The following is a 27112-nucleotide window of genomic DNA, read 5'->3' on the forward strand; positions in this document are numbered from 1 at the left end:
CCACCAGTGGCCATGGCAACATCAGGAAGTTACCCTATATGGTCTAGAAAGAGGAGGCATGAATAATCCACCCCTTGTTTAGCATATAATAAAGAAATAACCATAAAAATGCGCAACCAGCACCCTCGGGGCTGCCCTGCCTATGGATTAGCCATTCTTTATTCCTTTACTTTCCTAATAAACTTGCTTTCACTTTATGCATTCGCCTCGAATTCTTTCTTGTGCGAGATCCAAGAACCCTCTCTTAGAGTCTGAGATCCAGACCCCTTTCCAGTAACAAAAGGTCTTGGACTGAAGTACTGACTCCACAGTCTTTAAGTATCCTAGTTATTTAATAGTTGCGGTCTCGGGCTCTTGTTGGGTCGCGGTGGGTTCTGGGAAGTGTAGTTCGCCTGAGTCTCCAGTTCCTTGTCTCTGGGCGGTGTGTGCACGCCAGCGAGGCACTGTGGGAGTCGTAGTACGGGAGGAAAACCCTATACCCTCTCTCGTGGGCCGCAGGAGTTTGGGGGAATCTAGTCGCTAAAGCCCTACATAGTCTTCCGGCTTTGGGCGTGGCCGCGATGCACTCTGGGAGTCGTAGTAGGGGAATACAGTCCTCTGCCCTTTTGCGCAGGGTCGCAGGAGGTTCTGGGAAGTGTAGTTGCCTGAAGCTCGTGTTCTTTGTCTTTCGGTGATGTGCGCGTGGCCTCAAGGCACCCTGGGAGTTGTAGTGGGGCGGGGAAAGTCATTTGCTTTCTCCAGCGGGGTCGCGGTTGTTTCTGGGAAGTGTGGTTGCCTGAGTCCCGCGTTCTTCGTTTCTCGGCTGGTTGTGCGTGTTGCCGAGAGGCACGCGGGGAGTTATAAGAACCGAAAGCCCTGTGTAGTCTCCCGCGGGGGGCCGCGGTTGTTTCTGGGAAGTGTGGTTGCCTAGGTCCCGAGTTCTTTGTTCCTAGGCTCTGGGGTGGGAGGATAGCCCTATGCGATGGAGCGCGGGGCCGCGGGGCCTTCTGGGAATTGTAGTTGTCCCAGGCCCTCGTTCTTTGTTTCCTCGCGCGGGAGCGCGGCGCTCTGGGAGATCCAGTAGGAACGAAAACCGTATGCCCTTGCGCGCAGGGCCGCATTGGTTTCTGGGAATTGTAGTTTTTGAGGCAGGCGGCCTGGTGGGGTGACGTCCGCGAGGCTCCTGAAGACGCATTCCTGCGACGCCCGCGGTGGGGCCCTCGGGGGCGGCTCCGAGCGTCTGGCCTGTGTAGGCAAGGAAAGGAGTACCCCGGTCTGCGCCGGATGGCCCCGGGCGGTGACTCGGTCCGGAGCCCCGGAACGCGACACCCACCTGGCCGGAAGCACAACGGAAACGCGCCGTCCTGTGGCCACTGTTAGGTGGCCGGGTTCTGGGGAGGCGCGCCGTGGCAGGAGGAGAAAGCCGGCGCCGGTGGTCCAAGCGCCCTCTCTCGGGGCCCCGCTCTCTACGTGGGAGGCGCGGAGCGGGGACCACGGGAATCCCCAGTGCGGGATCTAGTGACTTGGGCGCGGCCTAGCTGGCCCGTTCGCTCAGGGCGCCTCTCTCTGCCAGGTCTGCCATTTTACACTTTCTGATCTCCTCGGTCCCTTCTGTGAGCTATGTCTCAGGTAAGCTGATGATATATATATATATATATATATATATATTTTTTTTTTTTTTTTTTTTTTTTCTTTGAAAGACAGAGACAGGGTCTCCTCCTGTCGCCCAGGCTGGAGTGCAGTGGGGCGATCATAGCATCCTGTAACCTCAAACTCTTGGCCTCAAGTGAGCCAACCCATTGAGCCTGTCTCCTCTTTTCTTTGTGAAGTGCAGCCGTATTTTTCAGGACTTGGGACGTGGCTTTCTCTTACAACCACCTGCCTGGCGGAACCCCAGGACCCTGTCCCCTGTTCCTCCTTTTCAGGTGCTTATACTTAAGTATACATGAAGAGAGTGACAGGAAGCTCTCCAGATGTGGGCGGGATTTCTGACCTGGCTGGTATGTTTTAGGGTGGGAGGGTAGGGTGCCAGCTGTTACATTGCCTCTTCTTCCCACAGTATTAGAACGAGGAGTGCTTTGCGTTACTGCAGCGCCCCTTCATTCATTTATTGAATATGTTCTTACTGAACCTCTACTTTCAGTGGTTCCCACAGTGTGATCCTTGGACCAGCAGTATCAGCATCATCTGAGAACTTGTTAGAAATGAATATTCTTGAGTCCTACCCCAGACCTTCTGAATCAGAAACTGGGAATTTGGCCCAGCAATCTAACAGTCCTTCCAAGTGCTTCTAACGCTCAGCTCATTCTATGTCTGGAGGATGCAGAAGTGACCAAAACAAAATCTCTGAACCCATAGAGCTCATTTTTCTGACATGACATAAGGAACACATTTTTATTTTGATTGGGGCTAAGAGTTTGGCTGGTAATTGTGCTTCACAGCAGTGGGGATAACAGGGTCAACTATTCAAAATGAGTCCCTCATTTTCAGTTCCACTTCTTTGTCCTACTTTTTGTCATACTTCTCTCCAAATTCAGAGGCTTTCTGAGTTTTTCTAGGGAATCCAATTTTCACCTCTGCTGCAGATCTTGCTGTGTAGGAAACAGCTGCTTTATTAGTCAACAGTCTTTAATCACTTTTTTATTAAACTTCAAAACTGTAAAATATAACTGCCATCCATCTGGGGCTGCTACTACTTTGAGACCTTTTAAATTCCCATTCATGCCTTATAGATCTATGTGGATCACTCAAGTGGTGCAAAACCAGGCTGCAAAGCAAGGGCTTCTATATTTTTCTCCCTAACTCCGAGGGAAAGTGCTTTAGGTTCTATCCTGGGAGGTGTTACATTCTCTTCTTGCAGAATCAAGATTCTTTACTGCCTATCCTCCTTGTTCTGTGACATTGACAAAATTACCACCAAGTTTCACAGGTATTTATTTAGGATTAGGGGTGACTGGAACAAACTTGAGACTATATGCCCCATTTGAAGGGTGCTGCTATTATCTGCTATAGCCAATTATTACCCTGAATAAATTCTGGCTGAATTATATTAAAATAGGCTGATATTGGCCGGGCGCGGTGGCTCACGCCTGTAATCCCAGCACTTTGGGAGGCCGAGGCGGGCGGATCACAAGGTCAGGAGATCGAGACCACGGTGAAACCCCGTCTCTACTAAAAATACAAAAAATTAGCCGGGCGCGGTTGTGGGCGCCTGTAGTCCCAGCTACTCGGGAGGCTGAGGCAGGAGAATGGCGTGAACCCGGGAGGCGGAGCTTGCAGTGAGCAGAGATCGCGCCACTGCACTCCAGCCTGGGCTGGGCGACAGAGCGAGACTCCGTCTCAAAAAAAAAAAAAAAAAAAAAAAAAAAAGGCTGATATTAAGGAAAATATACATTGTTTATTAACATAAAGGAATACTGTAAAATCTTAAGAATTTTTACAACCAATGCCAAAAATCCATATTGTTCATATGTATAATCCTTTATTTTGAACAAAACTGTAAATTGTCTCAGGACAGATAATTTATGTTTTTTCTCCTTTTCTCCAGTTATGCAACAAAACACAAAAGCTAGGCTCTTCATTATATAATTACTCAGAATTCTGAAAACTCCCATTGTTGCTACTTAGACACATTGCCTAACCTCCACAGTGAGACTCATTTTATACTTGCAGGGAGTTTGGGAGCATGGGTACTGGTCATGCAGATATCTGTATGTCATTTCAGGGGTCAGTGACATTCAGAGATGTGGCCATAGACTTCTCCCAGGAGGAGTGGAAATGGCTTCAGCCTGCTCAGAGAGATCTGTACCGATGTGTAATGTTGGAGAACTATGGCCATCTGGTCTCACTGGGTAATTATTCCTCTTCATCTCCCTCAAGTCAAAATTTGACCTTTAGGGTGGCTGTTATAATTATCTGGCTGAATATTCCCAAGATAGGTATGGGGTTTCTTAAAATTAGTAAGATGGGGACGTAAGTGTACCTTATTTTTAGACATTTTAAAAACTTCCATCTGACATTTCTTTTGTGGCCCTTGTTAGGATTCAACAACTGATTTTGAATTTATTTCATTTTCTGCAAGCAGGTCTTTCCATTTCTAAGCCAGATGTGGTTTCCTTATTGGAGCAAGGGAAAGAACCCTGGCTGGGGAAAAGGAATGTGAACAGAGACCTGTTTTCAGGTGAGTGAGTTGGAAGCTGATGGGAAAATTTTTTAAAACCACTCAATTAGTCAATGAGAAAGGAATACTTTTTAATATGTTGATTGGAAAATTTTCCCTTAAAGATACCAGAGATAGGCCGGGCGTGGTGGCTCACACCTGTAATCCCAGCACTTTGGGAGGCCAGGGCAGGTGGATCACAAGGTCAGGAGATCGAGACCATCCTGGCTAACACGGTGAAACCCCGTCTCTACTAAAAATACAAAAAATTAGCCGGGTGTGGTGGCGGCGCTTGTAGTCCCAGCTACTTGGGAGGCTGAGGCAGGAGAATGGTGTGAACCCGGGAGACAGAGCTTGTGGTGAGCCGAGATTGCGCCACTGACTCCAGCCTGGGCGACAGAGCGAGACTGTGTCTCAAAAAAAAAAAATACCAGAGATATAAAGACTGAAGTTTCACTTACAACTCCATAAAGGACTACTTCATACCCAGTTCTCTTTGTTTTTTCTATATTACGTAACAGCTAACATACTGAACCAGTTCTCACTTTATACTTCCTCTACTTTCTCACAGGTATCTTTTTTGTTGTCATTGTTCGTTCTGTCTGGTCTGTGAATTTCATTTCTTTTTGTTTTTTCCTCCCTTTCTTTCTTCAAATGGACATATATTTCTATTGCCTAAATCCAACCTGAGAAAGAAAGAAAAATTAAAAAGTACATATATTGCTGTTCTGTTTAATCACCTGGAAAGGATTAGCTCATTACTCTTTAATTAACTGATATTTATTCCTTCACATACACTCTTAATATTTACAGAAATTTTAATCTTGTCAATCTTAAGACTCTCTATTAAATGCTACAGAGACTAGAGGGTGTATAAAAGTGTAATAACTATCAAGGAATTCATGGCCTAGTGATGTGTCTAAATAACTTGCATTAGATATCCTCAAATTAGCAGTTCAGCAGTGAAAAAAGGAATTTCCAGTTGGCGTTTTAGGCTTGGATAATTTGGATACAGATTTTAGTAGAGAAACAGACAGAAAAGGGTCATTTTTGGAGAAAAGGTGATGAATTCTGTAAGTTCTGAATTTTGTAAGTTCTGTAAGTTCTATAGTTGATTCTACAGCATTTTTTTTTTTTTTTTTTTTGAGACGGAGTCTCGCTCTGTCGCCCGGGCTGGAGTGCAGTGGCCGGATCTCAGCTCACTGCAAGCTCTGCCTCCCGGGTTCACGCCATTCTCCTGCCTCAGCCTCCCGAGTAGCTGGGACTACAGGCGCCCGCCACCTTGCCCGGCTAGTTTTTTGTATTTTTTAGTAGAGACGGGGTTTCACCGTGTTAGCCAGGATGGTCTCGATCTCCTGACCTCGTGATCCACCCGTCTCGGCCTCCCAAAGTGCTGGGATTACAGGCTTGAGCCACCGCGCCTGGCCTACAGCAGATGTTTAATGGAGGTACACTGATTTTTAGAGAAAAAAGGAGGAATGCATACATTTTATGAGGCAGCAGCTTAGGACTGATGAAACAGGTGCCATGAAAACTGAGCTGTAGCTTTAAGGAGAGTAGTGGTTGTTAATATGAAATGCTGCAGAGTTCGTTAGGAGAATGTCCAGAAGGATTTGCAAAGGAGGTACTAATGTGGGCTGAAGCCATGAGGTGGAACAGGTGCAGGGAAACTTCGTTTAGTGGGAGCAAATGAGGAAAAATATCCTTTTTGAATTAAAAAATAACAAAACCGATAAAAGTATGTACGAAGGAAGTGAGGAAAAAGGAAAACATGGAAGTTGCCTCTAATTCTACTACTTTTTTTTTTTTCTTTTGAGACAAAGTCTCGCTCTTGTACCCCAGGCTAGAGTGTGATGGCACAATCTCAGCTCACTGCAACCTCCGCTGTCCAGGTTCAAGCGCTTCTCCTGCCTTAGCCTCCCGAGTAACTGGGATTGCAGGCGCCTGCTACCACGCCTGGCTAATTTTTGTAGTTTTAGTAGAGATGGGGTTTCACCATGTTGGCCAGGCTGGTCTCAAACTCCTGACCTTGTGATCCGCCCACCTAGGCTTCCCAAAGTGCTGGGATTAAAGGCGTGAGCCACTGCGCCCAGCCTGATTCTACTACTTTAACACAGTTCTTGAAGTTTTTATGTGTTCCTTCCAGTATCTTATTTTGAAAATTCTTTTCATTGTGAAATATCACACACAGACAGAAGTAATGCATGAACATACATGTATACTTAATAAATTACTATAAGGCAAACACCCATGTGACCAAGGTCAATAAGCACAACACTGCTAGGTTTCTTGCAAGCCTTCCGTGTGCTCATCCTCATCCTCCAATAAAGCCAATCATCTCTTGCTCTTATGGTAAAGTAGCTTCCTTGGTTTTCTTTATAGTTTAATCAGCTGTTTGCATTTGTGTTCATTATAGTTTAGATTTGTGTGTTTGTGAACTTTATATAGAAAGATTTATAATGTATTTATTGATTTGCTTCTCCAAATTATTTTAAAAATGTTTTTGGCTGTGCATGGTGACTCATGCCTATAATTCCAATACTTTGGGAGACTGAGTTGGGAGAATCACTTGAGGCCAGGAGTTTAAGACAAGCCTGGGCAACCTAGAGAGACCCTGTCTCTACAAAAAATTTTTAAAAGCTAGCTAGGCATGGTGGCATGTGCCCATAGTTCTAGCTACCTGAGAGGCTGAGGCAAGAGAACCACTTGAGCCTAGGAGTTTCAGGCTGCAGTGAACTGTGATTGTGCCACTGCACTCTAGCCTGGGCAACAGAGCAAGACCCTATTTTTTTTAAAAGTTAAAATTTTTTTTTCGTTGTACAAGTAAGTATACTACAATTTATTCTTTCTACTATTGAGGGCTTCTTTTTTGCACATTTAGAGATACTGCAAGCAATGTTGTTACTGTGCTTGTATCCTGATACATATTGGCACGTTTCTCTGTGGTTTATATATAGGACTGGAATTGCCAGGTTGGAGGATAATGCACCTCTTTAAGTCATTAGATAATGCCAAAATGTTTTCCAAAGACCCTTAACTGACTTATACTCCCACAAACACAATAAGTGAATGCCTCTGGGCATCATAATTTTCACCTATCAGAAGGGTATGCAGTGGTAGCTCGTGGTTTAAACTTGCATTTATCAGGCTGTTAATGAAGTTGAGCACCTTTTCACATGTTTATTGAACATGTAGGTATCCCCATCTGCGAAGTACATCTTGAAGATTTTTGCTCATTTATCTACTGGATTCTTTTATTGATTTGTAGAAGTTATATATATATATATATATATATATATATATTTTTTTTTTTTTTTTTTTTGAGACGGAGTCTTGCTCTGTGGCCCAGGCTGGAGTGCAGTGGCCGAATCTCAGCTCACTGCAAGCTCCGCCTCCCGGGTTCACGCCATTCTCCTGCCTCAGCCTCCGGAGTAGCTGGGACTACAGGCGCCCGCCACCACGCCCGGCTAGTTTTTTTGTATTTTTAGTAGAGACGGGGTTTCACCGTGTTAGCCAGGATGGTCTCGATATCCTGACCTCGTGATCCGCCTGTCTCGGCCTCCCAAAGTGCTGGGATTACAGGCTTGAGCCACCGCGCCCGGCCTGAAGTTATATATTTTAGATAGAAATCCTTTGCTAATTATATGTACTTCAAAATCTTTCACATGTGGCTTATTTTGTTTTACCTTCATAGCTTATTTTGATGAACAGAAATTCTTAATTTTAGTGTAGTCAGATGTATCAATCTTTTCCTTTATGTTTAGTATTTTTTTAGCCTGTTTAAGAAATATTTCCCTACGAAGGGATTGTGATGAAGACATCTTCCTATATTTTCTTTTTAAAAAGCCTACTTGTTTTGCGATTCACATTTAGATCCATTGTTCACTTTATTTTGTCATGTGAGTTAGTAGTCAACTTTGCTATCTTCTGTATGGAGATCCAGTTATCACAGTACCATTTATTGATACATCAACCCTTTTCCTCACTGTTTTGAAATTAAATGTCAATTTTTGTGTTTGTATGTTTCTAGGTTCTCAATTCTCTTTCATTTTTCTCTTTGCTCAAATCTATACAGCCTTAGTTATAGATTTAATGATTAACATTTTATTGTATTTGTCTTACCCCTGCCCCTTTTTTTCTCTGAATTATTTTAAGTAAACAGGGCTACCATTTAAGAGTTGTTGCTGCAACCTAGTGTAGATCTAATCATTACCTGAACTATGTAGGTATCCAGGGAGCTGAGGGAGGTAGACAGATTGGAAATAAAGTGAAGAAGTAGACTCAAAAGGACCTGGCAATTGGCTAGATGGCAGACATGAAGAAGACTGAGAAGTTGTGGTTGACATTAGTCTTTTTGGTGGTATGATTGTTTCCTTAGTAAAAAAAGGATCAGCAAGTTGGTAGGGGAGGAGAAGATTATATTGAGACTTGTTGAGTTTTGGGTTTCTGTGGGATATGAATATATAAATCCAGTAGGCAATTGAGTATCATATTCAAGAGGTTTCAAATGCATATGCCTAAGCCCCACCCTGGAAATTCTAAATTGGTAGGTTTGGGGTGGAACCAAATAATTTGCATTTCTTTCTTTTTTTGGCTAGTCCAAAAAAAAAAAAAAGCAGTGGGAGTGGAGGAGAAACAAATCTGTAACTAGTTGTGATCAATGACTTGTAAACTCCACTGCATTCCGACCAGCCAGAATTTGCATTTCCAACAAATGACCAGATGATGCTGATGCTGAACTAAAGTAGACATTTAGGAGTTACCTGCACAGCTTCTTAAAATTTTGAATTTTCTTTGTAAAATCGTTGCATTCTGTTGTTTATTCTTAAGCAACTTTCCTCAGTTTCTTTTCTAGATTGCTTCTCTATAGGAATGTTAGTGAATTTGTATATTTATATGTCTTTATCTTTATTATAGAAATAAAAATACGGTTGGGTGCAGTGGCTCACGCCTGTAATCCCAGCACTTTGGGAGGCCAAGGTGGGCAGATCACCTGAGGTTAGGAGTTCAAGACCAGCTTGGCTAACATGGTGAAACCCGTCTCTACTAAAATACAAAAATGAGCAGGGTGTGGTGGTGTGCGCTTGTAATCCTAGCTACTCGGGAGGCTGAGGCGGAAGAATCGCTGGAACCTGGGAGGCAGAGGTTGCAGTAAGTCGAGATCATGCCATTGCACTCCAGCCTGGGCGACAGCAAGACTCTGTCTAAAAGAAAAAAAGAAAAAGGAAGGAAGAAAGAAGGGAAGGAGGAAGGGAAGAAGGAAGGAAGGCTCTAAATCTTTCTAGATTTTTTTCCTGCAGATACCATGGTAGTATATAGAATAGTTTCACTGCACTAAAAATTCTCTGTGTTCTGCCTAATCATCCATTCCTAACCCTTGGTATCCACTGATTTTTGTTACTGTCTCCATAGTTTTGCCTTTTCCAGAACGTCGGAGAGTTGGAATTAACCTTTTCAAAATGGCTTATTTCACATAATAATGCATAGTAATATGCATTTTGGTTACTTGCATGTCTTTTCATGGCTTGATAGCTCATTTCTTTTTAGCACTGAATAATATTCCACTGTCTGCATGTACTGCAGTTGACTTTTATCTGTTCACCTACTTAAGGACATCGTGGTTGCTTCCGAAGTTTTGACAATTTTGAATAAAGCACATCTGTGTGCAGGTTTTTGTATGGGCATAAGTTTTCATTTCATTTGGGTAAATACCAAGGAGTGTGACTGCTGGGTCCTATGGTAAGAATATATTTAGTTTTGTAAGAAACTGCCAAAATATCTTCCAAAGTGATTGTACCATTTTGTGTTCCCACCAGCAATGAATGATTGATATTATCATGTGATTTTATTTTTTTATCACGGTTGGTTGTTGGATTTTGCTGATGCTTTTATTGCTTCTGTTGATATTGTGTGATTTTACTTCTTTAGCTTGTTGATGTAATGGATTACAATTTACATTAATTGATTTTCAAATGTTGAACCAGCCCTGTATACCTGGGATAAATTCCACTTGGTCATGGAGTATAATTCCCTTTATACATTGTTGGATTAAATTGACTAATATTTTGTTGAGAGTTTTTACATTTATGTTCATGAGAGATACTGGTCTGTCATTTTTATTTTCTTATAATTCCTTTGGTTTTGATATTAGGGCAGTGCTGGCCTTATAGAATGAGTGAGGATTATTCCCTCTGCTTCTATCATCTGGGGTTTGGTATAATTTCTTCCTTAAATGTTTGGTAGAACTTACCAGTGAACCTTGATGCTTTTGTTTTTGAAAGTTATTAATTATTCATTTGAATTTTTTTTTTTTTTTTTTTTTTTTGAGACAGGGTCTCACACACTGTTGTCCAGGCTGTAGTGCAGTGGTGCAATCATGGCTCACTGCAGCCTCAACTTCCCTGGGCCCAGGTGATCCTCCCACCTCAGCCTCCCAAGTAGCTGGGACTACAGGCACACTCCACCATGCCCAGCTCATTGTGCATTTTTTGCAGAAACGGCGTTTCACCATGTTGCCCAGGCTAGTCTTGAATATCTAGGTTCAAGCAATTCTGCCCACCTTGGCCTCCCAAATTGCTGGGGTTATAAGTGTGAGCCACCGCACGCAGCCTCGTTTGATTTCTTTGCTATTCAGATAGTTTTCTCCTTATTGTGTGAGCTTTGGCAATGTATGTCTTTCAAGGAATTGGTCCATTTTATCTTTGTTATCAAATTTGTGGGCATAGAGTTATTCATGGTATTCCTTTATTATCCTTTTTATATCCATGAAATTTATACTGAGGCCCCCTTTCATTGCTGATATTAATAATGTGTGACATCTTTTTTTCTTAATTAGCCTGGCTAGAGGCTTGATTTTAATTATCTTTTCAGAGAACTAGCTTGATGTGGTTGCTTTTCTCTATTAATACCCTATTTTTAATTTCATCAATATTTGTGCTTTTTTTTTTTTTTTGAGACAGAGTTTCTTTTTGCCCAGGCTGGAGTTCAGTGGCACGATCTCACTCACTGCAACCTCTGCCTCCCGGCAGTGATTCTCCTGCCTTAGCCTCCCGAGTAGCTGGGATTCCAGTTGCACGCCACCACGCCCAGCTAATTTTGTATTTTTAGTAGAGACGGGGTTTCACCATGTTGGCCAGGCTGGTCTTGAACTCCTGACCTCCCGTAATCCACCCACCTCAGCCTCCCAAAGTGTTGGGATTATAGACGTGAGCCACTGCGCCCAGCCTATTTTTTTTGAGTCAGGATCTTGCTCTGTCACCTAAGCTGGAAAGCAGTGCCACAATCATAGCTCACTGTAACCTAAATTTCCTGGGCTCAAGCCTTCCTCCTCCCTTAGATTCCAAATAGCTATGAGTACAGACACATGCCAACACTCCTGACTAAATATTTTATTTTTTATTTGTAAAGACAGAGTCTTGCTATGTTATCCAGTCTGGTCTTGAACTCCTGTCCTCAGATGATCTTCCCACCTTGGCCTCCCAAAGTGCTGGGATTACAGGTGTGAGCCACTGCACCTGGGCCCTTTGATTTTTCTTTTCTTCTTCCTTTGAATTTAATTTGCTCTTTTAAAAATTTCCTAACATAGAATGTAGATGATTGATTTACATTTTTTCTAATACATTAATTCAATGCTGTAAATTTTTCTTTAAGCACTGCTTTCACTGCATCCCAGATTATCCCACTGAAGTACACTATATTTTCGTTTTCATTTAGTTCAAAATATTTTAAAATTTCTTTTTAGATTTCTTGTTCATGTTACTTAGAAGTGTAGTGTTCAATGTCCATGTGTTTTGAGATTTTCCTTTTAATCTTTCTGTTATTGATTTCTGGTTTCATTCCATTGTGGTCTGACAGCACACATTATATGATTTCTATTCTTTGAAATTTGTTAAGATGTGTGTTATGACTAAGAATCTTGGTGAATGTCTTGTGAATTGGAGACGAATGTGTAATCTGTTGTTGCATGAAGTAGTCTACTGATATCAGTTGATTGATGGCGTTAAGTTCAGCTATGTTCTTGCTGATTTTCTGCCTGCTGGATCTGTCCAGTTCTGAAAGAGGGGTGTTGAAGTCCCCAACTATAATAGCGCTTTCATCTGCTTCTCCTTACTGTTTTATCAGGCTTTGCCTAATGTATTTTGATGCTCTGTTGTTAGGCACATGCACACTAAGGATTTTTATGATTCTTTCTTGGAGTATTGACCCCTTTATCATTATGCAATGCTCTCCTTTAACCTTGCTCTGAAGGTGATATTTTCCTTGCTCTGAAGTCTGCTGTGTCTGAAATTTCCTTGCTCTGAAGTCTACTGTGTCTGAAATTAATTTAGCTACTCCTGCTTTCTTTTGGTAAGTGTTAGTATAGTATACCTTTCTCTACTCACTTATTCTAAATCTATATGCATCTTCATATTTAAACTAGGTTTCTTGTACACAACATATAGTTGGGTCTTGTTTTGTGCTGCACTCTGACAGTGTCTTAAGTTAGTGTATTTAGACTGTTGACCTTTATTTATTTTTAAAATTTATTTATTTTGTGGCTGGGTGCGGTGGCTCATGCCTGTCATCCTGGCACTATGGGAGGGCGAGATGGGCGGATCATGAGGTCAGGAGAGCGAGACCATTCTGGCTAACATGGTGAAACCCCATCTATACTAAAAGTATAAAAAATTAGCCAGGCGTGGTGGCAGATGCCTATAGTCCCATCTACTTGGGAGGCTGAGGCAGGAGAATAGCGTGAACCCGGGAGGTGGAGGTTGCAGTGAGCTGAGATTGCGCCACTGCACTCCAGCCTGGGCGACAGCGAGACTCTGTCTCAAAAAAAAAAAAAAAAGTATTTATTTTTTTTAGAGACAGGGTCTCCCCCCGTTTCTCAGGATAGATTGCAATGATACGGTTATAGCACACTGCTGTCTCAAATTCCTGGGCTCAAGAGATCCTTTTGCCTCAGTCTCCCAATGTGCTGGGTAAATTATAGGCATGAGGCACCACATCTAACCTCGTGTGTGTGTGTGTGGTTTTTTTTTTTTTTTTTGAGGTGGAGTCTCACTCTGTAGCCCAGACTGGAGTGCAGTGGCACAATCTTGGCTCACTGCAACCTCCACCTCTTGGGTTCAAGTGATTCTTCTGCTTCAGCTTCCCGTGTAGCTGAGACTACAGGTGCCCAACACCACACTTGGCTAATTTTTGTATTTTTAGTAGAGACGGGGTTTCACCATGTTGGCCAGGCTGGTCTCGAACTCCTGACCTCAGGTGATCTGCCCACCTCGGCCTTCCAAAGTGCTGGGATTACAGGCACGAGCCTCCGTGCCCGGCCCTCTTTTGTGTTTTTTTATTAAGCATTTTACATGATTTTATTTTCTCTTCTTCTCTTAGCATATTGATCATACTTCTTTTTCTTGTGGTTGTCCTAAAGTTTGCAATATACATTTTTTTTTTTGAGATGGAGTCTTGTTCTGTCGCCCAGGCTGGAGTGAAGTGGCATGATCTTTCCTCACTGCAACCTCCACCTCCTGAGTTCAAAGGATCCTCCTGCCTCAGCCTCCAGAGTAGCTGGGATTACAGGCGCGCATGCTACCATGCCTGGCTAATGGTTTGCATTTTTAGTAGAGATAGGGTTTTGCCATGTTGGCCAGGCTGGTCTCAAACTCCTGACCTTAAGTAATCCACCTGCCTTGGCCTCTCAAAGTGCTGGGATTACAGGCATGAGCCACCACACCCAGCCTACATTTATAAATAATCCAACCCTACTTTCAAATAATACTATGCCACTTCATATGTAGTGCAGGTACCTTATAATAAAATATTTCTTATTATTTCCTCCAGTCCTTAGTATCACTGTTATCATTCATTTCACTTATATGTAAGCTATAATCATAAAATACGTTATTATTATTATTATTTTGGAGACAGAGTCTTGCTGTGTTGCCCAGGCTGGAGTGTAGTGGCACGATCTTGGCTCACTGCAACCTCTGCCTCCCAGGTCCAAGTGATTCTCCTATCTCCGCCTCCTGAGTAGCTGGGACTACAGGTGTGTGCCACCACGCCCAGCTAATTTTTTGTATTTTATTTTATTTTATTTATTTATTTATTTTTGAGACAAAGTCTCGCTCTGTCACCCAGGCTGGAGTGCAGTGGCACCATCTCGGCTCACTGCAACCTCCGCCTTCTGGGTTCAAGCGATTCTTCTGCCTCAGCCTCCCGAGTAGCTGGGACTACAGGTGTGTGCCACCACGCCCGGCTAATTTTTTGTATTTTATTTTATTTTATTTATATATTTTTGAGACAGAGTCTCGCACTGTCACCCAGGCTGGAATGCAGTGGCACCTTCTCAGCTCACTGCAACCTCTGCCTTCTGGGTTCATGCCATTCTTCTGCCTCAGCCTCCAGAGTAGCTGGGACTACAGGTGTGTGCCACCACATCCAGCTAATTTTTTGTATTTTATTTTATTTTATTTATATAGTTCTGAGACAAGAGTCTCGCTCTGTCACCCAGGCTGGAGCGCAGTGGCACCATCTCAGCTCACTTCAACCTCCGCCTCCTGGGTTCAAGTGATTCTTCTGCCTCAGCCTCCCGAGTAGCTGGGACTACAGGTGCGAGCCACCACGCTCAGGTAATTTTTGTGTTTGTAGTAGAGACAGGGTGTCACCATATTGGCCAGGTTGGTCTCGAACTCCTAGACCTCATCATCCACCCGCCTCGGCCTTCCAAAGGGCTGGGATTACAGGTGTGAGCCACTGCACTTGGCCTTATATTTTATTTATTTTTTGAGGTGTGAGTCTTGCTCTGTCACCCAGGCTGGAGTGCAATGGCTCACTGCAGCCTCTGCCTCCTGGGTTCCAGAGATTCTCCTGCCTCAGCTTCCTGGGTAACTGGGATTACAGGTGCACGCCATCACGCCTGGCTTTTTTTTTTTTTTTTTTTTTTGAGAGATGGAATCTCGCTGTCGCCCAGGCTGGAGTGCAGTAGCGTGATCTTGGCTCACTGCAAGCTCTGCCTCCCGGGTTCACGTCATTCTCCTGCCTCAGCCTTCCGAGTAGCTGGGACTACAGGCGCCTGCCACCATGCCTGGCTAATTTTTTGTATTTTTTATAGAGACAGGGTTTCACCGTGGTCTCGATCTCCTGACCTCGTGATCCGCCTGCCTCGGCCTCCCAAAGTGCTGGGATTACAGGCGTGAGCCATTGCACACGGCCTAATTTTTGTATTTTTAGTAGAGGTGGGGTTTCATTATGTTGGCCAGGCTGGTCTCAAACTCCTGACCTCAGGTGATCTGCCCACCTGGGCCTCCCAAAGTGCTGGGATTACAGGTATGAGCCACCATGCCTGGCCAATTGTTTGTATTTTAGTACAGATGGGGTTTCACCATGTTTTCCAGGCTGGTCTCAAACTCCTGAGGTCAGGCAATCCACCCACCTTGGCCTCCCAAAGTGCTAGGATTACAGGCGTGAGCCACTGTGCCCGGCCAATACATTGTTATTATTTTGAACAAACTATTGTCTGTGAGGTTAATTAAAAATAAGAAAAATAAGGCTGGGTGCAGTGGCTCACACTTGTAATCTCAGTACTTTGGGAGGCTTAGGTGGGAGGTGCTTAAGCCCAGGAATTTGAGGCTGTGGTGAGATATAATCCCAACACTGTTCTCTAGCCTGGGCAATACAGCAAGACACTCAAGACCCTGTCTTTTTAAAAAATAAAATATTGGGGCCGGGCGCGGTGGCTCACGCCTGTAATCCCAGCACTTTGGGAGGCCGAGGCGGGCGGATCACAAGGTCAGGAGATCGAGACCACGGTGAAACCCTGTCTCTACTAAAAATACAAAAAATTAGCCGGGCGCGGTTGTGGGCGCCTGTAGTCCCAGCTACTCGGGAGGCTGAGGCAGGAGAATGGCGTGAACCCGGGAGGCGGAGCTTGCAGTGAGCCGAGATCGCGCCACTGCACTCCAGCCTGGGCGACAGAGTGAGACTCCGTCTCAAAAAAAAAAAAAATTTATTTTACTTTTACTTATTTCTTCTTAAATGGTATTCCTTTCTTTATGTAGGTCTGAGTTTCTGACGTGTATCATTTTCCATCTCTCTGAACTTCTTTCAACATTTCTTTCAGGGCAGGTCTACTGGCAACAGATTTCTTTAAAAAACTTTTATTTTTTGTAAGAGAGTAATTTCTCCACTTTTGAAGGACAATCTTACAGGCTACAGAATTGTGGGCTGGAGAGTTTTTTTTTTTTTTCCTCTCAGCACTTTAAATATTTTACTCCACTCTGTTATTTTTCATGGTTTCTGAGAAGATCTGATGTACGGTAGTCCTCCCCTATCTTCAGGGGATATTTTCAAAAACCTCCGATGTATGCCTGAAACTGCAGGTAGTATTGAACCTCATTGCCATTGGTTAGAACATGTTTCTGTTCATGTCTTCCACCCAAAAATGTAATGCCTTTTCCGTTTTCCTTTTTTTTCCCTTTTTTGACAGGGTCTCACTTTGTCACCCAGGCTGGAGTGCAGTGGTGTTATCATAGCTCACTGCAACCTTAAGCTCCTGGGCTCAAGTGATCCTTTCACCTCAACCTCCTTAGTAGCTGGGACCACAGGTGCATGCCACCACACTTGGCTAATTAAAAAAAAAATTGTTTTAGAGATGGGTACTCAAATCTTGCCCAGCTGGTTGCAAACTTCTGGCCTCAAGCACTTAGGCAATCCCCTTGTCTTGGCCTCCCAAAGTTCTGGGATGACAGGGATGAGCCACCTTCCCTGGTCCTTTTACACCTTAACTAAGTACTTCTGCACTGTGGTTGTAACTTTTGCAGTTTGAGGTGCAACAGCAAAACTAGCTGAATTGCTTTTTTTCTTCCTCATATGAATAGAAGACTCATTCTGCTATAATCTTAGCAACATCAGCATATGAGAGGGTTTTTCCTTATTAAGTGGAGAAGAAATTTCACATTTTCACATTAAGCACTTTGTAGCTTCTGTTTGGCATGTCTGAATTGCCAGCGTCGCTACTCTCATGCTTTGGAGCCATGATTAAGTAAAATAAGGGTCAGTTGAACACAAGCACTACGATACTGCATCAGGGGATCTGACAGCAACTAAGTGACTAACAGGTGGGTAGCATCCGCAGCGTAGATATGCCAGGCAAAGGGATGATTCACATCCGGGGTGGGATGGAGCAGGATGGTGCGAGACATCACACTACTCAGAATGGTGTAGTTTAAACATGAATGATTTCTGGAATTTTCTATTTAACACTTTTAAATATTGAACAAAGGTAACTGAAATGATGAAAAACTACAGATGAGAGGACTACTGTAATTCCCAGCCTTGTTCCTTTATAGGTAAGGTTTTTTTTTTCCTTTTACTTCTTTATATTTGATTTTCTGAAATTGGAATATGATATGCCTAATTGCAGGTGGTTTTTTTTTTGTGGGGGGCGAGGGGGCACTTATCTTGCTTGGTGTCCTCTGTGTTTCCTGGATCTGTGGTTTGGTTTATGACATTAATTTGGGGAAATTCTCCATCATCATATCCTCAAATACTGCTTCTATTCTTCCTTCTCTTTTAGTGTTTCTATTATGCATATGTTACACCATTTGTAGATGTCACAGTTCTTGGATAATTTTTTTTCCCTCAATATTTTCTCTCTTTTTCAGTTTTGGATGTTTATATTGAGATATCCACACACAATACTCATGAGCCTATTGAAAGCATTCTTTATTTTCATTACAGGAATTTTTATTTCTAGTATTTCTTTTTGATTCTTTCTTAAAATTTTCATTTCTTACATTATCCATCTTGTCTTGCATCTTGTGTACTTTTTCTCAATAAAACTGTTAGCGTATTAATCATAGTTTCTTAAATTCCTGGACTGATAATTCCAACATCCCTACCATATCTGTCTCAGATTCTGATGCTTATTCAGTCTGTTCAAACATTTTTTTTTTTTTGCCATTTAATATACCTCATAATTTTATGTTGAAGGGTGGACATGATGTACTGAGTAAAAGAAACTGCCTTTCGTAATGTAGTGGTAAGGTGTTGGGGGAAGAGAAGCATTTTGTAATCTTAAAATTATGGTAAGCCTGTGCTTCTGGACTAAGAACTTAATTAGTTCTTTTTTTTTTTCCACCTTATGTGGGACAGGATGGCTAGAAGGGGCCAGAGTAGGATATTTCCCTTTCCCTTAGTGGAAGGCTAGAGCTGGCTAGAGTTTGGTATTTCCTTTCCCAAGGGTAGGTTAGGCTCTGGTAAAATATTTTCTCCTGAGGGCAGGCCTTGTTAAGAATGGAATACTCTGGTCTATTTTTAAAAATGGCTATTTTTATCTTAGCCCTTCCAAAAACACAGGGGAAGTTTTCTCCAATAGTCACTCTGAAAACAGGATAGAGCTCCTGAAGGTGACACTCACAGAACCCTAGGGACACCCAAGACTAGAGTTTTGAGCCACAGACTTGTCCCACTGAGCTTCCAGCTATTCACCAATTACAAGTTCTCCTATCCCAGCACTGGTTCCTGCAGAGGCTTCTGCTTGTGGGTTTCTCTTCTGGTGAGTTGTCACTCACCGTATCTTCCTGTCTCATTTTGGGGGCAGTTGTTTGCCCTGTTACTGCACTTCTCTGAGGGATCTTACAAGAGTTTAGTTTGTTCAACTTTTCACTTGTTGTTAGGACAGAGTAGTGACTTCTAAGATCCTTGTAAGTCAGACTGGAAACTGCAAGTCTCCCTGCCATCATTTTCCATAATTTCCTTCTTCCTGTATTGATCTTAAATAACGTTGGCGACAGAAGATATTGGGCCGTTTTCCCAAGAAAAGAGTGAATACATCTAAAAAATTTCCTTTGAGTATATTACTTGCTGGTTTATCAAATGAATCCTTTATTACATCAAGAACGAAACCTTGGTGGCTCATGCCTGTAATCCTAGCCCTTTGGGAGGCTGAGGCGGGCAGATTGCCTGAGCTTAGCAGTTCGAGACCAGCCTGGGCAACACGGTGAAACCCTGTCTCTACTAAGATACAAAAATCAATGAATCAATCAAACCATTAGCCAGGCGTAGCAGTGTGTGCCTGTAGTCCCAGCTACTCGGGAGGCTGAGGCAGGAGAATTCCTTGAACCTGGGAGGCAGCAGCTGCAGTGAGCCAAGATTGTGTCACTGGACTCCAGTATGGGTGACAGAGCGAGACTCTGTTTCTTTTTTTTTTTTTTTTTCCGAGACGGAGTCTCCCTCTGTCCCCCAGGCTGGAGGGCAGTGGCACGATCTTGGCTCACTGCAAGCTCCGCCTCCCGGGTTCACGCCATTCTCCTGCCTCAGCCTCCTGAGTAGCTGGGACTACAGGCGCCCGCCACCACGCCCAGCTAACTTTCTATATTTTTTAGTAGAGACGGGTTTCACCGTCTCTACTAAACATGTTTCACCATGTTAGCCAGTGATCTGCCCACCTCGGCCTCCCAAAGTGCTGGGATTACAGGCGTGAGCCACTGCGCCCGGCTGAGACTCCGTTTCTTAAAAAAAATGATAAAAAGAAACCTTGTATCTATAGGCTTTTAATAAGCACTGAATTTCCTCAAATCCATTTGGCATCTATTAAAGAGTATGGAGGTATAGTAGGAGATGGGAAGAGGTGAGGTGATTGAGGAAGGGAAGTGGGTGAAGGGACATGTAATTAGCATTCTACTTTTATATCTTCAACATTGTTTTCTTGATTGTGTTTTTTTACTCTCATTGTTGTGAGAAATCATATGGCAAATAATCTGTGGAATTAACCCCATTTTTTCTTTTTTCTTTTTAATTGACACAATCACTGTACATGTTTATGAAGTACAATGTGATGTTTCAATACATGTATACATTGTATAATGATCATATAAAGTTAATTAGCAAATCCATTATCTCAAATGTGTATCATTTCTATGTGACAAGAGCATTAAAAACTTCTCTCTTCTATTTTGAAAGATACTTATTAACTATAATCACCCTACCATGCAAGAGAACACTTGAGCTTATTCTTCATATCTAATGATAACATCGTACTTGTCCAACAACCCCCCCCTTTTTTTTAAAGACAGGGTGACATTCTGTTGCCTGAATTCCTGGGTTCAAGCAGTCCTTCCACGTTACTCTGCCAAGGAGCTAGAAGTACAGATGCACACTACTATGTTTAAATTTTTTTTTTTTTTTTTTTTTTGGTAAAGACACAGGTCTCACTTTGTCACTATGTTGTTCAGGCTGGTCTCAAACTCCAGGACACAAGTGATCCTCCAGCCTCAGCCTCCCAAAGTGTTCAGATTACAGGCATGAGCCACACCCGGCCCCAACAGCTTTTTCTATTTTTTTTTTTTTTAAATGTCCAGGTTCACTTGGTGTATTTCAGTTCCCAACAAATTTCCTTGAAGCACTGCTAGATGAAGCCTTTATCTACTGCAGTGGATTTTTATATCTGATCTCTGGTCTTTGATACAATGTTTACCCTAAGTATAATGAACTTGTTCTTGTGTCTTATATCAATATTTTCTTCTGTGTTCTCTTTCCCTATTTCTATCCTCAGTTCCTCACTTTACATCTACAGGGCTCTTATTTAGGTACTCAGTAGATACAGAGTTGGTTTAAAGAAGAGGCAAGAAAGGAATTTAAAGTTTTATCTGTATTGACATAATTATTTTAATAGCTGTCTCACTGCCTCCCCTATCTTAATCTTTCATGTATCTTGTGTACCTACTGTATAGGTACAGATCTTGATCCATTGTTGAGATATGTATTAAATACTTCATCAAAGAAATGTACATTCTACTTTTTCTTAAAAGCTTGCAGTGAGAGTGATAACAGATAACATTTTTTCCAAAGTGTCAATGTACATTTGACTGAAATGAAAAATATATTTTTAGATATTACTGGGAATTTTAAACTTATGTAAAAGTTGTTAGTACAAAGAATGCCCACATTCATCTTTGCTTATACCCATTTGCCTTATCATTTGACGTATGATTTTTTTTTCTGAAACATTTGAGAATAAGTTTTATATATTATGGCTTTTTACCGCTATACACTTAAGTGTAGGTTTCCTAAAGATATGAATTTTTTTTTTGAGACGGAGTCTCGCTCTGTCACTCAGGCTGGAGTGCAGTGGCACAGTCTTGGTCACCGCAACCTCTACCTCCAAGGCTCAAGTGATTCTCCTGCCTCAGCCTCCTGAGTACCTGGGACTACAGGTGCATGCCACCATGCCCGGCTAATTTTTTGTATTTTTTTTTTTTTTTGAGACAGAGTCTCACTCAGTCGCCCAGGCTGGAGTGCAGTGGCGCGATCTTGGCTCACTGCAAGCTCCGCCTCCTGGGTTCACGCCATTCTCCTGCCTCAGCCTCCTGAGTAGTTGGGACTATAGGCGCCTGCCACTACTCCTATCTAATTTTTTTGTATTTTTCATAGAGACAGGGTTTCACTGTGTTAGCCAGGATGGTCTTGATCTCCTGACCTCGTGATCCGCCTGTCTCGGCCTCCCAAAGTACTGGGATTGCAGGCGTGAGTCGCCGTGCCCGGTATTCTTAGTAGAGACAGGGTTTCTCCGTGTTAGCCAGGCTGATCTCAATCTCCTGACCTCGTGATCCGCCTGCCTTGGCCTCCCAAAGTACTGAGATTACAGGTGTGAACCACTGCGCCTGGCCAAGAGTATGAATGTATTTTTAAGGAGACATTTCATATTATTTCAAAAATCTGTTCCCATTTAAAAATGATGAAGTCCACTGTTAAAATTTAGCATGGAGAAAATTAGGGCTTATGTTTGCCAAACACATTTGATATTAAGACACCGTATTTTTCTTTCCAACTTTCATTTTAGGTTAAAGGTTACTCATGTTACATGAGTAAATTGTGTGTCATGGGGGTTTGGCGTACAGATAATTTTGTCACCCAGGTAATCAGCATAATGCCCGATAGGTTTTTAATCCTTACCCTCCTCCCACCTCCCACCCTCAAATAGGTCCCAGAAAAGACATAATTGTATCAAATATGAGCTTCATAATAGTTCAGAGGGTAGAGCTGGAGTGAGGATCACAGGCTAGTTTTCAGAGAAACTGCTTTTTTTTTTTCATTTAGAGTAAGTTATTGTAAAAGGTTCCAAAGGCACTAAATGAACAGAATCTCATGTCTTTGTACGATCTGATGGACACTTGCAGTGTTCAGTGGCAGCATTATGAAACTGCCATTTTTAGATAATTCTGGCAGTCAGACCATTTAAATGGTAGTGAAGAAGACTAGCAACCTGTTCTTCACAAATACTTATCTTTCTGATAGCTCTATTTTCCCCGCTCTTTCAATTACTTATATTTACTCTTTCTCCTTATTTACCTATATCTCTATCTCTATTTGATCTTAAGTTCTGGGCATACTACTCAAGATTTCAGTCACAGCTGTGAAAGCTGTTACTGATATGATTTTTAAAAACTTCATTCTGTTGCTAAAGAAGGGAGAAATGGCCTTATTTTATTCAATACAGGAAAAATGAACATTCACTTCTTTTTGGTATCTTTCAGTTTCAGAGTCAAGTGGTGACATCAAAGACTTTTCACCAAAAAATGTCATTTATGATGACTCATCCCAGTATTTGATCATGGAAAGAATTCTAAGTCAAGGCCCTGTGTATTCCAATTTTAAAGGAGGCTGGAAATGCAAGGATCATACAGAGATGCTGCAAGAAAATAAGGGATGTATTAGGAAAGTAACAGTCTCTCATCAAGAAGCCCTGGCTCAACATATGAATATCAGTACTGTGGAGAGGCCCTATGGATGCCATGAGTGTGGAAAAACTTTTGGTCGACGCTTTTCCCTGGTGTTACACCAGAGGACTCATACTGGAGAGAAACCATATGCATGTAAGGAATGTGGCAAAACCTTTAGCCAGATTTCAAACCTTGTGAAACATCAAATGATACATACTGGAAAGAAACCCCATGAGTGTAAGGATTGTAATAAAACATTCAGTTACCTTTCATTTCTTATTGAACACCAGAGAACGCACACTGGGGAGAAACCTTATGAATGTACTGAGTGTGGAAAGGCCTTTAGCCGTGCCTCCAACCTCACTCGACATCAGAGAATTCACATAGGAAAGAAACAATATATATGTAGGAAATGTGGGAAAGCATTTAGCAGTGGCTCAGAACTCATTCGCCACCAGATTACACATACTGGAGAGAAACCTTATGAATGCATTGAATGTGGGAAGGCATTTCGCCGTTTCTCACACCTTACTCGACATCAAAGCATCCATACAACCAAAACCCCATATGAATGTAATGAATGTAGGAAAGCTTTCCGTTGTCATTCATTCCTTACTAAACATCAGAGAATTCATGCTGGAGAAAAGCTCTATGAATGTGATGAATGTGGCAAAGTTTTCACTTGGCATGCATCCCTTATTCAACATACGAAGATTCATACTGGAGAGAAACCCTATGCATGTGCCGAATGTGATAAAGCCTTCAGCCGGAGCTTTTCCCTCATTCTACATCAGAGAACTCATACTGGAGAGAAACCCTATGTATGTAAGGTATGCAACAAATCCTTCAGCTGGAGCTCAAATCTCGCTAAACATCAGAGAACACACACTCTTGACAACCCCTATGAATATGAAAATTCATTTAATTACCACTCATTCCTTACTGAACACCAGTGAATTTACACTGCAAAGAAAAACTACGAATGTATGAAATTTTTTTTATAGAAGTATAATGCCTTACTTTTACTTCGAAGAACTCTTGGAAAGAAGCCTTATGTGAGAGTGACGAATGTGAAGTAATATGGCCCACAATTTATTCAACATCCTGGAGGAAAAAAACCCAGAAATATGTGGAAAAGCCATTAATAACCACTCCTTTTTTTTTTTCCCCCAATAACAAGGTGAAATTGATATTGTTGAGAAGATTCTTCTTCCATCTGGAAATATTGAGAAGACTTCATTTGGTAGGATTCCCTTACTCTACATGTGTAAATTCCTACCAATAAAGAATACATATCCAATAGATTGGAGAAAGCCAGAGATTATTAGCCCTCATTCTGCAACCGTCAACCAGGACAGAATGCATGGGCAAGGGATGAGCTTTACAAAGATGTACTTTGGAGATCAGGATATTCATGTTTAAGTAAAGTGATACAAACACAGTGATTCGGGAATGCCTTCATTTACAATGCAATACTTAAATTTTAATACTCTCGTAAGAGAAAAAGCAACTGTATAAAAGAATGTAGAGTAACTTTCTGCAATATTTTAAACCTATATCAGAGAACTACACTGTGGGAAAACTACCATTGTAACGAGTGTAGCAAAATCATCTTAGATATCTGAAAAATCATACTGGATGGAATCTGTGAGAAAGGGTTCTATTTTGAGGGAAGGGGGATTGCTTTTTGTTTTTTAAGTGAATTCAGAAAATGTTATAAATAAATCTTTTGGTTTATTATAAACCTTCTACTTGCTGATTTTTTTCCCACAGCATGTGATTCCAAAAGTGTAACTACAATATTGACATAAAAAAAAAAGAGTCGTGTTTTTTTTTGTTGAAACATACAAACATAACTATAAGTGTTTTTAGGTGTTTTATGGTTTTAACTTTCAGACCGAGTTTGGATTTAAGGTAATGCTAACTGACAGTTATCCTTGAATCTGACTATAGACAGTTGTTATTCAGTGTGAAATAAGTATAAATAAGATACATCACAGAAAATTACCAAGGTGCTCTTCCTGTTTTGTTCCATGTACAGTAAAACCATTCTTTTGTAAGCATGTATTTAAAACTGTTCTGGCATTATCAGCTGCCCAGCTGGCAAAGCTCACACCATCAGGGTGAGTTTGCTTTAATGAGGAAGGTAAGCAATTTTATTTTGTAGAAAGAGAAGTAGAGAATATGAATAGGAATGAATTTAGCATTAATGGCTGCATTGAGGGCACATTTGTAGAAGGTGTTATTAAATACAAGTAGTTTTGTAAGATCTGAAATTTATAAAAGTTTTAGCCCAAAAACACCTTATTTACATGAACTAGAGTTCTAAATACATTATTGGAAGTACATTTCTTCAAACCTGCCATTGGCATGCCATATTGGTACATACATTTAGAAGCTTCTCAACTTTCCATAAGAGTTGTTTAGGAGGGGCTGATTTATCTTACAATAGTGTACAGTCAAATACAAGCAGCATGCCTTATTACATATGGGTATGTAATACCTGATTTGGTTTTCTCAGGCAGCAATGGTTTGTATCAGGGTAAAAATCAAGTTACACTGTCAGCAATATTAGGATATGAAAAACTCATTTATTTATTTATTTAAGGGTATACTGGATTTCTCCCATTATCTGCTCCACATCTACTCTCCTTCCTACTGTTTACTCTGTGGGGATGCACCTCATGAACTATATTAGAGGTCATCAAGCTACAGCCCATGGGCCAGGTATTTCATTTACATAGTCTATGGCTCCTTACCTCTACAACTGAAGAGTTTAATATACTGCCATAAAGGCTAAACATTTACTATCTTGCCCTTTACAGAAAAACTTGGCCAACCCCTTACTACATCAAATCTTTGCGCTCTAGTTTTTGTTTAGTGCAGCCAACATTGAGAACATTTATTTTGGAGCAATCTCCAATTAAGCAAAGTGATACAAACAATGATTTTGGAATGCCTTCATTTACAATGCAATGCTTACATTTTAATACTCTTGTAGGAGAAAAAGCAACTGTATAAATGAATGTAGAGTGACTTTCTGCAGCATTTTGAACCTACTTCAGAGAATTACACTGTGGGAAAACTACCATTGTAATGAGTGTAGCAAAATCTTCTTAGGTATCTGAAAAGTCATACTGGATGGAATCCAGTGTCCAATCTTTTGGCAACCCTGGGCCACACTGGAAGAACTGACTTGGGCCACATATAAAATACATGAACACTAATGACAGCTATCAGTTATTGTGGCTCAAGAAAATTCTTCTGGTGTAGCCCAGGGAAGCCAAAAGATTAGATACCCCTGATTTAGAAGGAGATGTAAATATTAGAATGAATTACTATGTTCATTTTGTTCCCTTAGCGAGAGAAAGGCCAAACAACGCTCCCATTAGGGTATTAAGAAATACATTGTACCACTATCCTTGGACAACTGTGTGGTACCTACCCTCTCTAGACTGTAGATGACGCAGAACTTCTATAATGAAAGTAAGATCCCAATTTCAGTAGAGATCATGGGATCTTGGCATGGGAGGGGTTGGGTAAAATTTGCACCAGAGTCCAGGGGATGCACTGGTAATGAGAATTTTAACCATATAGGTGGCAATGGCTAAATGATTATGGGGTTCCTAGAAATAAATGGATAGGCCACAAATATACTATCTGACATATGGTTGAAGCCAGTTCACAGTCTTAAATATTCTCAACTGAGGGAGAGGCAGGTCCCTTTAAGAAAGACTATTGTAGGCCGGGCGCGGTGACTCAAGCCTGTAATCCCAGCACTTTGGGAGGCCGAGACGGGCGGATCACGAGGTCAGGAGATCGAGACCATCCTGGCTAACACGGTGAAACCCCGTCTCTACTAAAAATACAAAAAACTAGCCGGGCGAGGTGGCGGGCGTCTGTAGTCCCAGCTACTCGGGAGGCTGAGCCAGGAGAATGGCGTGAACCCGGGAGGTGGAGCTTGCAGTGAACTGAGATCCGGCCACTGCACTCCAGCCTGGGCGACAGAGCAAGACTCCGTCTCAAAAAAAAAAAAAAAAAAAAAAAAGAAAGACTATTGCAGTGGGGGGCAGGGGGCTCATATCTACACTGTGAAAAACTGCTAACTTCTATTTTCATACTGAGCTAAAATATCCTTCAGAAATAAAAGTGTTTCGGAATAAAAACAATGGAGGAAACATGGCAGCATGCTTATGCTGAAAGAAATACTAGTTTTTCATGTAGTATGAAATCTGAGAAACTTGGAAATGCAGAAATAAAGAAGTAACACTGG

At 41.9% G+C, this 27112-nt stretch overlaps 1 protein-coding gene across 11 annotated transcripts; it reads left to right on the forward strand.

Annotated features, from left to right (window-relative positions):
• Positions 1-1115: 1115 nt before the first annotated feature.
• On the forward strand, positions 1116-24583 carry ZNF140 (zinc finger protein 140). 11 transcript variants are annotated; one of them, XM_074008543.1, is made up of 5 exons: positions 1116-1608; positions 3704-3830; positions 4061-4159; positions 17400-17466; positions 22654-24583. In XM_074008543.1, exon 5 carries the CDS (start codon positions 22731-22733, stop codon positions 23793-23795), a length of 1065 nt encoding a protein of 354 aa, XP_073864644.1. In that variant the 5' UTR covers positions 1116-1608; positions 3704-3830; positions 4061-4159; positions 17400-17466; positions 22654-22730; the 3' UTR covers positions 23796-24583. The 11 variants fall into 11 exon arrangements, with proteins under 11 accessions (XP_073864644.1, XP_065381212.1, XP_005572760.1 ...); XM_065525140.1 differs by having other exon boundaries at positions 4064-4159; XM_005572703.4 differs by lacking the exon at positions 17400-17466.
• Positions 24584-27112: the final 2529 nt, after the last annotated feature.

This window comes from Macaca fascicularis, chromosome 11 (assembly GCF_037993035.2).
Source record: "Macaca fascicularis isolate 582-1 chromosome 11, T2T-MFA8v1.1".
Classification (NCBI taxonomy): domain Eukaryota; kingdom Metazoa; phylum Chordata; class Mammalia; order Primates; family Cercopithecidae; genus Macaca; species Macaca fascicularis.